Source organism: Natator depressus, chromosome 14 (genome assembly GCF_965152275.1).
Source record: "Natator depressus isolate rNatDep1 chromosome 14, rNatDep2.hap1, whole genome shotgun sequence".
NCBI classification, from domain to species: Eukaryota; Metazoa; Chordata; order Testudines; family Cheloniidae; genus Natator; species Natator depressus.
Genome location: NC_134247.1, coordinates 2,277,690 through 2,291,597, shown reverse-complemented (window position 1 = coordinate 2,291,597; position 13,908 = coordinate 2,277,690). Strand labels below are relative to the sequence as shown.

General features: G+C 41.9%; 1 protein-coding gene across 5 annotated transcripts in view; it reads right to left on the bottom strand.

Annotated features, from left to right (window-relative positions):
• The window catches only part of RPTOR (regulatory associated protein of MTOR complex 1), a 306,196-nt gene extending 292,577 nt beyond the window's left edge, over window positions 1-13,619 (bottom strand). For 4 of the 5 annotated variants that reach the window (XM_074970551.1, XM_074970550.1, XM_074970552.1 and 1 more), the window contains exon 1: window positions 13,181-13,619. In XM_074970551.1, coding sequence (XP_074826652.1) covers window positions 13,181-13,342 — 162 coding nt within the window. In that variant the 5' untranslated portion in view covers window positions 13,343-13,619. The remainder of the gene's footprint in view (window positions 1-13,180) is intronic. The other variant, XM_074970554.1, reaches the window with a different exon arrangement.
• Window positions 13,620-13,908: the final 289 nt, after the last annotated feature.

Sequence of the window (13,908 nt, the reverse complement as noted above, 5' to 3'; positions counted from 1 at the left end):
TCCCTTCCACATTGGTTGGAGCTGAAATACTGAAATCAAAGAACGGGTCACTGATTTTGTCAATCGTTATACTGAGAGGTTGACCTAAGTCAATGCACAGCCAAAGGTCTGATCTGACTCCAAATTGCGAGCGTAGAAGAAGAAACTCACTGTAAAGTTTGCTGGTCATGCAAGACACTAGAGAATGAGGGTGATCAGAGCAAGGGGACTGAATAACTGTACCACCATGTGCTCCTTTATTCAGCAATTACCAACATGCCATAAATTAAAAAAGCAAAGAAACCCAGAGATAGAGCCACAGAGAGGCGGTCATGGGAGGAGAAAGGAGTGCTGTTGAACAGGGCTGGATGGGGCAAGCGTAATAGCTTCAAAATTAAAGGGACATCGTTTGTGATGTGAAGTTTGAAAAGTAGGAGCACATTTTCTTCAAGCACCTCAGTGTAAAATTGTGTTGCATTACATCACCGTTGCTGGCATGAAGGGCTGATTATACCAAACTCGTGAAGGGCCCTCTACGAGTACACTCTGAACTTGCATTATGGAGTTCAAACGCTGATTTCAAGTAGGGTTTATCTTAAACAACATGCAGGAAAAGGTATGCACAATTACACACTTCCCTTGTATACTCAATACATGATTGTGCATACAATCAGTGTAACTGCAAACAAATTAAGCATACCATTACACAGTTTCCACTTACAATTGTGCATACATATTTTTAAAATTAACTCCCTTATGTTTCCTACAGGAGTAGGACCCTACCAAATTCATGGTCGTGAAAACTGCGTCACAGACCGTGAAATCTGGTCTTTTGTGAACTTTTACCCTATACTATACAGATTTCACGGGGAAGACCAGCATTGCTCAAACTGGGGGTCCTGACCCAAAGAGGGCTGCAGGGGATCACAAGGTTATTGTGCAGGTTATTGCCACCCTTACTTCTGCACTGCCTTCAGAGCTGGGTGGCCGGAGAGCAGCGGCTGCTGGCCAGGTTCTGAAGGCAGTGCCCCGCCAACAGCAGCGCAGAACTAAGGGTGGCAATACCATATCATGCCACCCTTACTTTTGCACTGCTGCTTTCGGAGTTGGGTGGCTGGAGGGTGATGGCTGCTGGCCAACAGCCCATCTCTGAAGGGAGCAGCACAGAAGTAAGGGTGTCAATACTATATAGTACAATACTCACTGTATAAGTGAGGCATCCTTATTTCTGCCTTACTGCTGACAGTGGCGCTGCCTTCAGAGGTGGGCTCCTGGCCAGCAGCCACCACTCTCCGATGGCCCAGCTCTGAAGGCAGCACCCACGCCAGCAGTAAGGGTGGCAATACTGCGACCCCACTACAATAACCTTGCGACCCCCCTGCCACAACCCCTCTTTTGGGTTAGGACCCCTACAATTACAACACCGTGAAATTTCAGATTTAAACAGCTGAAATCATGAAATTTACTATTTTTAAAATCCTACGACCATGAAATTGACCAAAATGCACCATGAATTTGGTAGGGCCCCATATATGAGAAATCAATATGGGCTAAAGCAGGAGTTATCATGACTTTCCAGCTGAAGCAGACAATTAAGCCTCTGACAGAAAACAAAAACTGCTGATTTGGTTTATTGCAATACCAAAAAAACTCTGCCATTAGCCTAGCTCTAGGGAATTTTTGGTTATATTGTAAACAACGGGATGGGATATTTGGGAAATGTTAAACAAAATGCATGAGAAAACTATGGATTATAGACTTACTCATTTTCAAACTTGTACGTCCACAAACTCCCAATTGAACTGGGAAAATTCTAGAGGTGGTGACAGAGATTATCCAGTTTGAATTGCTACTACCATATCAAGATTAGACCCTTTTCTTCTAAAATGTGTGAATTAACTGCTCCAATTGAAGAGTGAAGTCCTTTCTCTCTTTAGGCATAAAATGTGTATAGACAGAAGCAGAAAGTGCAAGCTTCCTAACTCTACTCCATCAGTGCACAACAGCAGCCGTAACTTGGAGTGATCATGTCTATGGAGAAGAGGAGATTCAATCTATAGCTTCAATAATGTGACTGCCAACAAGGCTCCCCATTCATGCCAGCTTTGGTGGTGATCTTTTGTGATATGGATGTTTGTTCACTAGCAGCCAAAGTCACCCACCAAATCATTTTACTAATGTCACTGAAGAGCCATAACTACTTTTGGCCATAATTGAACTAACATGGATTTCAACCATTAGCCTGGAAGTGAAATAATTCACACCATTAGCAGAGCCATCCAGTACTCTGGCGTGTTTTCTTCCTAATATCAAGAATCTGTCTTCATTTAAGGGAGACAGTTGAGTCATTTGGATTTAGATCCCAGTCTAATTTACTAGCACAGGGCCTACTAAAATATGCCCACCGCTGGCACTCCATGTTCACCTGTGCGCGTGCAATCAGTGATCACAGAGAGCAAATCCTGCACAGTTTGATTACAAATGTGACTTAGTGTAAGGAGACTTACAATGATTATTACAAGCTGGAGTAATGGTCACCACCATCTATTAGATTATTTAAGTATGAACATACATAAAACATGAGTAAAAGTGTAATTTCAATGCTAACCCTCCACTACACTTATTATGCTGCCATGTCCAATTAATATTCCTGTGAAATGTGGAACGTTTAGCAACCAAGCAGCTAAGCTCTACAAATTTATTTGAATTAAGAGCATTCTTATGCAGCACTGTTGTTAATCTACATTTCTGTAGAAAACCAATTGTCTGCCTATGCCTGTTCTCCTAAAAGCAGGATTTAATTCTCAATGTGCAGGTTATAAAGCAGCAAAAAAAAAAAAAAAAAAAACTTGTTAAAATAAAGCCAGTATAACTAACTCTTTTGCTGTGTATTTTAGAAATCAATAAAAGTAAAATGTGGCTCAATTTAAATGTTCTGACTTTAGTAGGATCTTGTCAGTAAAAATCCAACATATTTGAGATCCTTTTATTTTAATAAAGTTTCATGACTCACTTGCTACCAAAGCTATGTGATTTAATTCAACATTCAAAGCTTAATTCCAACTCTTCTGATAAAACAATTCTTTAAATAAATAATAGATGAAGGCAGTGTTACTCTGCTGGCATACATATTCCATAGAACCAGAGCAGGAAGAATAAAACCTCTGCAAAAGTAGGCCTTCTTGATGAAAAGGGAGACGTGACAATATTCAGTTATTTTAATTACATTTACCAACGATCACTCTTAAAATTGGGAGATAGAGGCTTTCCCCTTCTTCCTCAATGTCTCTCTTCCAAAGAGATTCCCTTTCAAGGCACCATGAGATGAAGCCTTACACAGCAAAAAAAGAATTCCATCTTATTCCCAAACCCTTGTGGGATAATTTTCTGTAGCTCATAGTAAAATTAAGATCACTAGCTGGCCAAATGGTGCATGAAGAGACCTGGATTTGGGACTGCAGGAGACAACTTCCATATTCACTATGATAGTTAACAGCCTCTGTGTATGTGTATTTGGGGGCATGGGAAAGAATCCACAAGCATCCCTTTTAAGTGTGGTCTAGAATTGCTTTCTGTTTACCCATGAAAATCTGATAAATTAGACACAGTCTCATATAGCTGTTGGCTACATCCCTAACTAATGTGCATTCTGGTTATTTACAGAAGACAAGCTTTCTATCTCAAGCTCTTCATAGACTGCTTCCCACAGTGTAAAATACAAACCAGGAGACAAACACAAATAAGACCTCTCAAAGTCTCAATCCTCCCTTCTCCAAATGCTTGGGAGAGAAGAGGGGTTTTGTAGCACACTCTGAAGGCTAACAGACCTGGCCTCTGAAGGACCAGGGATAGGAGCCAATTCCAAATGTGAGGCTCCTGAGAGAAAACAAACTTCTCCCATTTACAACAAGGGAGCTCCAGCTTTAGCATCTCCACTGGCCTCAACTGCAGCAGTACAGCATGAGGAAAACGTATTTCAGGTAACCTAGTCTCAAAAGCTATTAGATAATGCACTACACTTTTATTACTTTCTCCTAGACATTCCTGCAGAACTTCAGCCACTTCTTGCCTACCATCGTCACCACCAAAAGGATAATTATGAACCCTGACCAGTATACATAGGAACAGATAAGGCTGCTTAGAGGGATAGGTAAGCAGGGCAGATTGATTTAAATCAAAGCCTTTTAAATCACCAATTTGAATCACGATTTAAATCATCAAGCAGGAAACCTTAATTTAAAATCATCAATTTTAATCTTCTTTTGTATTTCTATGTTTTCATTATTTTTCTGAAGGCAGGCTGATCTCCTTCAGTTGGTAATCATTAAAACATATTGATTTCCAACTAAATATAGGCTTTACCCTAAACTGATGCTTCTTTTTGCTAACCAGGATGATACACTATATCTATACACATTTATTTAAACTATTTTATAACTTTACATACATTCACTTTCTTAATTTTTTTGCTCATCTTAGAAAATGGCGAATGTTTCATACTATATTAACTAGATTATTTTTATTTCTGTCAAGTTTTATTTCGAAGGAAACTAGAATTCAATTAAAATGCACAAAAACAGAATTGAGTCTTATTTTATTAGCTAAATAAAACTACATTAAGTGTGCTGGATACATAAGAAAAAAGCTTCACATGTTCTGCATTTAAAACTAATTGATTTATTAAACAGAGGACGTATCACCCATAGACAGTGAACTGAAATGATAATGCACGTGGTGACCAGAGACACAAGTTTTAGAACTGGAAGATCTCATCCTTTCACACCTAGCTTTTATGCATGGATTGGATGAGGAACATGAACTTTCTTGCTTTTTCAACTCCCAATCTATTTCTCAACTGTGAATGAACTATAGTCATTGAACTGAACTAGCTGAATAAACTGAAACTAAATGTTCTCTCTGCACCGGCTACTGCTATCAAACGCTCATTTAGCACTTCAACAAAGTCTGGTTCCAGGTGATTAGCCAGTGACTTCCTCCAGTTCAGTAGGCTGATTTCATAACTTCAACAGCAAACCTATATTGCTTAATACTGGGTTTCTGTAATTAATTTAAATTATTTTCATAGATTATAATAAGGTTAGGCCTTAATATAAAGTTGTCAATTTCAAATTTAATTTTAAATAGGTTTGTTTAAAAAAAATCAACCTATATTTAATTCAAAATTTAAGAACCATCCATTTGTATCTACCCTCGGACAAGGCTTCACAAGATGATGCCAGCAGCCAAACATTGCTTTCCAATCCATCAAAGGCAGAAACAGACCAGAAAAGGAAGCTGTAGTGAAAAGGAGAGAACAAAGTTGGCAGTCTGACTGAGGAGAGGTTAGGAAAAGGACTGCCTACCAGACCCCTCAACTGATTAACAAACACCACAATAGGTACCAAAGAGCCTGGCCCATGGCTGAAATGAATGTGGCTGCAACACGAAATTGAGAGAATAGGGGGAGGGTATGCTACAGCAAGCAAAAAAGAAAGAGAAGGGATTTTCAGGAATCACTGAAGGACACAAAAGGATAGGAAGACATTATTTAGGGCAGTACTTGAGGCATAACAGAACAATGAAATGAAATTAAGAAACAGGGTGAATATCAGGGAACACTTCTTAATAGGGAAATTTACTAGACAATCAAATTGCCTCCCAAGGGAAGTAGGGGAAGCCCTATTACCTTAATTATTTAAACTTATAATAGTCAGAAATGAACTCTCAGAGACTAGTTAAAAGTTGTGCCTCACATCACTGGAAAAGTAGTTGCCCTTTGATTAGCTGTAATTTCTCAGATTCTACCTATAACCCCAATGCCATAATAATGTGGTTATTCTGGATACCCCACCTCCTCACAGGTATTACCTCCACTAGTTCAGATATAATATGCTACTCCTGGAATAGGTCTCAATTTTCATGATCTACTTAATGGATACAGAAATATAACAAATGCACTTTGCTCTGCTGTTTGAAATGAATCTGCTTTTAAGAAAAAAGAGCAGCAACCATACAGTATGTATGTATACAGTTTCCCTTATTGCTGGTTTTTACATGGATCCAAACATTTTAAATTAAGTGAAAGCTGCAAACATTACGTGGCTCTCAAGGAAACATATAATTTAGAGAACTATCAGATTAGCATATTGGGACCTGTCATGGAGGCAGACACATATGTGTGTCCTCTATGCTATATTATATTGTTATTAGCACAGGTAGGGCCTTCAAAAAAATTAAGCAAAGACTTTGGGTCGGAATTGGGCTTCCAACAAGTGACTTAAAAGCATAAACTCCATTGAAAATCAATGGGATTTGGCTTTCTAAGGGACTTAAGCATTTTTTAAAATTCTACTTTAGAATTCCACCCACCCACCCCCGGCAAAAAAAAAATTCTGAGACTTCAGTATGCACCACTTAAACCCGGTTTAAACTGAGAACTCCCCTGCATATGCGCTCATACACATTGCTCTAAACACATTAAAAATAAGATCCCTTCTACAACGCTGGAATCTAAAATTCTTTGGTGCCTCTTGAAAAGAAAAGGGATAACCACAGCCTTCCCGCCATCATTCTCTCTCTCATTAAAGCAAGTTCTTAAGTCCAACAACTCATGAGCTATTACTAAGCATGTAACAGTTGCTATATCTCCCTGTACATTAACCACACCACTACCTCACAATGCTTCACACAGAAAAGGTGTTCTATACAACACCCAGCTGGTCTCTATTTAAATAAAGTTACTTGCTTTTCTGGATAAATCAGTAACCTTTAACAATCATTTCTGATGGGCTGTGTGAATTACTGGCAATAAGAACTGGTTCAGTGTTTTTTACCCTCTATTCACCTACAATTGTTTATACTTTGTTTTAATCTATGTGCAGATTACCAGGGTGGAGCTGACTTCAGTTAGCTGAATGGAGGGGATGACTGAATGTTTAATAAATGTTAATTTCTTTAATGAAGCACCAGCTAGATTTTAAGATCCATTCCTGGTGTTTATATTCACTACATGAAATCACAGTAAGTATCTATGAGATCACAGCTGATTGCTGGGGAAACAAACAACATAGGTAGGAAAAAAGCAATAGAAGCAGAAGACATCTAATAAAAACACACCAAAAATAGTTACTGGGATTTAGGATAACAAAGGGAGATAAAGAAAATAGAGAAGACAACAAAACAAAATAATTTCTAAATTAAATTGTCCAATATTTCAATTGTTCATAGTATAGCCCTATACTCTAGTAGGAAAAGCGGCTAGACACATATGAATGGCAGATGTGTACAAAGAATACCTGATAAAGTTAATCAGATTCACAGTGACACCCATCTATATGCTACAAAACAAACCATTACTGATCCCAAGACAAAGAAAAGCTCACTTGAGACAAGTGACAAAGTTCAATGTAGATGCACCAACAATAAAAGTTTTGTGGCCTGCGCTATACAGGAGGTCAGACTATCACAATGGTCCCTTCTGGCCTTGAAATATATGAATATTTATGGTTCAGAAAACTTTACTGCCCAAGTTGATGGTTCAAGATTTGCTCCTGCCCTCTTCAGTTAAAATAATAGTATATAAGATAAACAATAATTCTGCAGTTACGGTCACACAGGGCCAGCCTTGCTCAGGCTGAGTAGCACCGTACCCCATGAAAAGCTCCACTGAAAATAATGGGGCCTCTCAGGGAGGAGAAAGGTGCCACTTGGCATAAGGAGGGACAGTAGAATCTGGCCCACAATGATTAGTGTAACCGTTTTGAAACAGTTTTCAATAAAATTAGACATTCACTGTGACTACAGTATAATCATTATGTGATGAAACAGAGTTGGATTTGGAGCCACTCTTATTTGAGCATATACTATAAATCAATGAGAATGGATCTCAGGAGCCTTGATTAGGTCAGTCTCATTCCTGACCCCTGACAAGAGAGCTTTTCAGGCAGGGAAGAAAGATAAATTAGAAGATTCATAAAAGAACAGTAGTCAATGAGAATCCAAGGAGAGGAATATGGTCATCATACACCTCAGTTCAAATATAAAACACATATGGAACTGTCTACTCTCTCATTCAAGATGCACGTGAGATTTCAGCTGGGTCAAGCAGAGCTTTACATTCTGTGCCAGATTTAGTTTGGGTTCTAATCTTAGAGCCTGAACGTTAGTCCCATTATTGCTTTGCCAAACCAATATTTCAGCAGTTGACTCTGATAGCTTCAAGAACACTACCTGCTATTCTTCAGTCTGAAAATCAAAAACTGTGTGTATTCCCTCTACCAGCTCTATAGCAATTAACTGACATACTCTGTTCCCAGTACTGTGTTCTCAAAAGAGAGGATGCTGGGGTACAAACATTTTGGTATGAGAAGATGCTTAGAGCCCTGCACAGATATAAAATTTGTATCCGCATCCGATCCACAAACATGGTCCAAATGCAGATATCCATATATTCGCAGGGCTTTAAGGATGCTTACATAACTGTTTTTTTTTTTATTTAATGGCAACAATATGCTTAATTCCAGCTTTGTTCAAAAATACAAGGAGGGAGGGAAAATCCACAGTTGATGAGAAAAAAAGGCAAACTAAAAATATTTTGACAGGTTTCAGAGTAACAGCCGTGTTAGTCTGTATTCGTAAAAAGAAAAAAGAAAAGGAGTACTTGTGGCACCTTAGAGACTAACCAGTTTATTTGAGCATGAGCTTTCGTGAGCTACAGCTCACTTCATCGGATGCATAGCATATCGTGGAAACTGCAGAAGACATTATATACACACAGAGACCATGAAACAAAACTTCCTCCCACCCCACTGTCCTGCTGGTAACAGCTTATCTAAAGTGATCATCAAGGAGGGCCATTTCCAGCACAAATCCAGGTTTTCTCACCCTTCCCCCCCCCCCCCCACAGACACACATACAAACTCACTCTCCTGCTGGTAATAGCCCATCCCTCTTTGAAACCTCTCTTTATAATGCACATGATAATCAAGGTGGGTCATTTCCAGCACTAATCCAGGTTTTCTCACCACCACCACCCCCCCCCCACACACACACACACACACCCCCCTCCAAAAACCACACACACAAACTCACTAGTCTGTATTCGTAAAAAGAAAAAAGAAAAGGAGTACTTGTGGCACCTTAGAGACTAACCAGTTTATTTGAGCATGAGCTTTGTGTGTGTGGTTTTTGGAGGGGGGTGTGGGGGGGGGTGAGAAAACCTGGATTAGTGCTGGAAATGACCCACCTTGATTATCATGCGCATTATAAAGAGAGGTTTCAAAGAGGGATGGGCTATTACCAGTAGGAGAGTGAGTTTGTATGTGTGTCTGTGGGGGGGGGGGGGAAGGGTGAGAAAACCTGGATTTGTGCTGGAAATGGCCCTCCTTGATGATCACTTTAGATAAGCTGTTACCAGCAGGACAGTGGGGTGGGAGGAAGTTTTGTTTCATGGTCTCTGTGTGTATATAATGTCTTCTGCAGTTTCCACGATATGCTATGCATCCGATGAAGTGAGCTGTAGCTCACGAAAGCTCATGCTCAAATAAACTGGTTAGTCTCTAAGATGCCACAAGTACTCCTTTTCTTTTTTCTTTTTAAAAATATTTTCAAGCTTTTTGAAGGTTAGCATTAAACATTAAAAATGGACTTGCCCTTTCAAACACTCTCTGGGAAATCACCACTCTTTGTAATTGCTTATATTTTGATGGACTTTTCATCTTTAATCATATATGCTGAACTACTAACTTCTGCCTTCATTAGAAGGCTAAAAACTATTTTCCAATAGGACATTCATACGCATTTATTATAAAAATCTTTTTTTTTTTTTTAAGTGTTATATTTAGTGCTCAGGGAAGTTGCCCAGTTGACAATACTAGAAATCAAAGTCTTCTAGTTCAAACACAGACCTGGCATAGCATTGGCAGTAGTAATGCAAGCTTTTCACATACTGCTCTGTTAATACACAGTAACACTGACTTGGAAAGAGCCTCTAGTGCAAAACAGTTCAGGATCCACAGGCCATTTAGTCCTTTGCTTCTCTGCTGAGCCTACCCACACGTGGGTGTAGTGAAACTTAAGTATATATAAAAAAAACCAAAATCTTAGACTACAAGTACAGTCCTCCCTTTATATTACAATCTGCTTGTTCAAATATAACATCACAAAATTAGAAGTGTACTAGGTATAGAATACCTTTAATCTGCCTACCCATTCTAGACTAACAGATACTTTCATCCCACAATAAATTGGTGCTGTAGCACTATATTTCTAATGTCAGAAGTTGCACAAAATGTTTCATTAAAGAGAGAATGTCAAGGCAGATAGGTTTAATTCTGTGCCTATCAGCTGTGTTTTGGTTTTCAAAAATATGCAAGTTATGCTGCACCACTGCGCTTACTTATAAGAAAACTAGGTAGGAAACTTACAAAAATTTTGCCTGCAGGGGTTGCAGGAAGACAGGATTCTTGTATTTTTCATACCTTGCCTGCTCACAAGAACTAAGTGCACAGGCACAAGCAGCAAACTACTAAGAGCAACCTGTATGATCATGAATTCATCACCACCTGTTTGTCATTAATGATAACCCAGTTTCCCAGCAGACACAAGTCAAGTTTGTCTAAGATGCAGCCCTCTTTAGAAGAGCTGATAACATTTTTCAGGATCAGGAAAATAGTGGATGTGTATTTTGTTTTGTTTATTTTTAAGTAGCATTTTTACAGTAGGTTAAGATTTGGGCCAGAAACAATTATCACGTCCCTATAATGAAACAAATCTCACTTTGACTCTGTCCTATTTTTTTTAAGTGACTTCTGGAACATTTGAGCTGGAAAATGAGAGAGGTATAATTCCATTTACCTAAAAATCTTCTTTGGCATAAAGAACTCACAGATAAGGTGGGGATAAGAAAGATCAGAAAGGAAAAGGGATTCAAAAAATGAGAAGTTACTCTCCACTCCACCACAATGCCCAAATTAAGCAGGCATTTAGTTTGTGTTTGTTTTCAAAGACAACTCTCTCATTCTCTCTCTGGTTCACAGGGCTGAGTAGCACCAACATGTGGCTGTAGCCACTTCTGATATATATTTTTTTTGATAGCTTCACTGGGATATTTTACTTCCCAATTAGGCTTTTCATATAAAAGTGAAAGTTAAACAGCAGCATATAAGCACCGCTGAATGACAAGCATATGAGCCTGTTTTCTTCTTATAGCATCTTCCATCCCAAAGCACTTCATGCATTTTACTAACTGTGCAAGTTATATAGTTCACAATAACACCACACAACAGTTTAGGTCAGGAAATAAAGAACACTGTATCCAATTGAAACTACAGTTAATTTTTTGTGCATGAAAAACAAAGTTTGGGCAGGAATACACATGAGTTAACACCCTGATTCTTAGAGTATGCCTACAATGCCCGCTGGATCTGCGGGCAACAATTGATCCAGTGGGGGTCGATTTCTCACGTCTAGTCTAGACGCGATAAATCAATCCCCGAGCGTTCTTCCATCGGCTCCTGTACTCCACCGCTGTGAGAGGCGCAGGCAGAGTCAACGGGGGAGCGGCAGCAGTTGACTCACTGTAGCGAAGACACCGCGGTGACTAGGTCTAAAAGTACATCGACTTCAGCTAAGTTATTCACGTAGCTGAAGTTGCGTAACTTAGATTGCCACCCCCACACACCCCCACAGTGTAGACCAAGGCTTAGTGTGAAATGACCATGTCAATGCAAACACGAAGATCCCACTGCACGATGACCTGCAGAATCCGCCAAAGACAAGATTAAAATCCCGCAATCCTCTATGGAACCGCATCAAGACCCTTACACCCAACTTTGAGGCTGAGTCTCAATAGAGAGTCACATGGAGCGTTTTCCATCTCAAAATTATGATGATCCTAATATTGTTTTGGTAAGAATGCATTACTCATATATTCCATGTAACATCCCAAAGAGGGTCTAAGCTCTCCCCCCACAGGACAACTTCACAGAATATAATGTCTGCATATACTGCACTGTCTGCCCACACCATTAACCCAGGAGTGGCCAACCTGAGCCTGAGAAGGAGCCAGAATTGACCAATGTACATTGCCAAAGAGCCACAGTAATACATCAGCAGCCCCGCATCAGCTCCCACGCCCCCCACTCACCTGATCAGCCCTCCCTCTCACCTCCCGATCAGCTGTTTCCTGGCATGTGGCTTTAGAGACTGTTTTTGTTCCAGCTGCAGAGCGTTTTGCACTAATGCCTTTGGGACCATCCATTGGGAACCACTAACACTGGTGAATCGGCTCATAAGATGATAAACACACTTAAAATTAAAAATCAAGAATGGCTCTCAGTGTCCTCCCTCATTTTGTTTTAACAGCCAGAAGCACTGATAGTTCAGAACCTACAGGTAAATGTTCTGCAGTGAACTGCATCACCAAGATAGGGTAGCAGACCTTGCTCTTACGGGGAGGGATAGCTCAGCGGTTTGAGCATTGACCTGCTAAACCCAGGGTTGTGAGTTCAATCCTTGAGGGGGCCATTTAGGGATCTGGGGCAAAAATTGGGGATTGGTCCCACTTTGAGCGGGGGGGGGGTGGACTAGATGATCTCCCGAGGTCCCTTCCAACCCTAAGATTCTATGATCCTATGCAGGAGGCTCTGGCGGGAGTGGGAGGAGCGAGGGCACAGCAGGCTCAGGGGAGGGGGCGTGAAGGGGTGGAGTGGGGGCAGGGCCTGTGGCAGACCCAGGGGTTGAGCAGTGAGCACCCCCCGGCACATTGGAAAGTTGGCACCTGTAGCTCCAGCCCCGGAGTCGATGCCCAGACAAGGAGCCACATGCTAACTTCTGAAGAGCGGCACGTGGCTCCGGAGCCCGAGGTTGGCCACCCCTGCCATTAACCTGATCCAGAGAAGTCCGTTTTAAGATGTCATTAATTCCACTACTTTGTCAGGAGGGCACCAGTTTTAAAGAAACTCAATGCAGCTGTTTAAAATGCATATAATTAGGAATAGCAACCAGCATTCATAATCTGTTAATATGTTCACTTCCACTGTAGTCATGCAACAAGTGCATGGGACCACAGAAAACCTGACTAGGAGGAACAAATAAACTCAGTGATGCCTCCAAAAGCATGCTGCAGACCCTGGACTAAAGCCAGAACCTCCTCGTGTCCTTCCCCTCCTCCCCCACATAAACCTCTGCCCCAGAGCATTACCCGGTCCTTCATCCTCCAGCTCTGGGCCAGAGACTTGGAGCCCTCAATCTTCTCACAGTGCCGCTTCTTCATGAAGGCCAGAGGCAAGTTCCAGTCAGTCAGGTCTGACTCATCCTCCTCCCCGAGCCCCAGGAGAGGCGACTGCAGCATCTCGGACTCCATCAGGGGAGAAGGGGGCCAGGCGGCAAGTGCTCAGCAATCCCCAGCCCAGCACACGCTGGGGAGAGGAAGGGCGGTGGGGTCCCTATTCCGAGCGGGGCTCTGAGAGGTAGAAGGGGAGTGTTCCGGCTGGAGCTCTGCGTGCCCCTTTCCCAGGTGCAGAGGGGAACAGCGGGCCCCTGTCCCAGGTGTCTGCGGGGCAGCGGGGCTCAGAGCCGGCGAGTCTCCTCCTCGGGGGCGTCTGCAGACAGCAGCCCCGGCCGGGCTCTCCGCGACCCCGGGGAGGGCTGAGGTGTCGCTAGAAGCACCCGGGGGGGGACCGGGCCTCTAGCCCCGCGGGCAATGCACGCTCCCCGGCTGCTGGGGCGGGAGCCGAGCTCGGCCCATCGTGCCCTCCCCCGGCTCCTCCCCACGCACACGGGCCCCTAGCGGCTCGGCTGGCTTCGGCCCCCGTGGGAAGGGAAGCGATCTGCAGCGCCGGAGAATTAAACTCCCCTCAGCCGCACACCAAGGAGGCGGCCATATTGCTACGGCCCACAATGCACCGCGGGGACGGGCCGCCGCGTGAG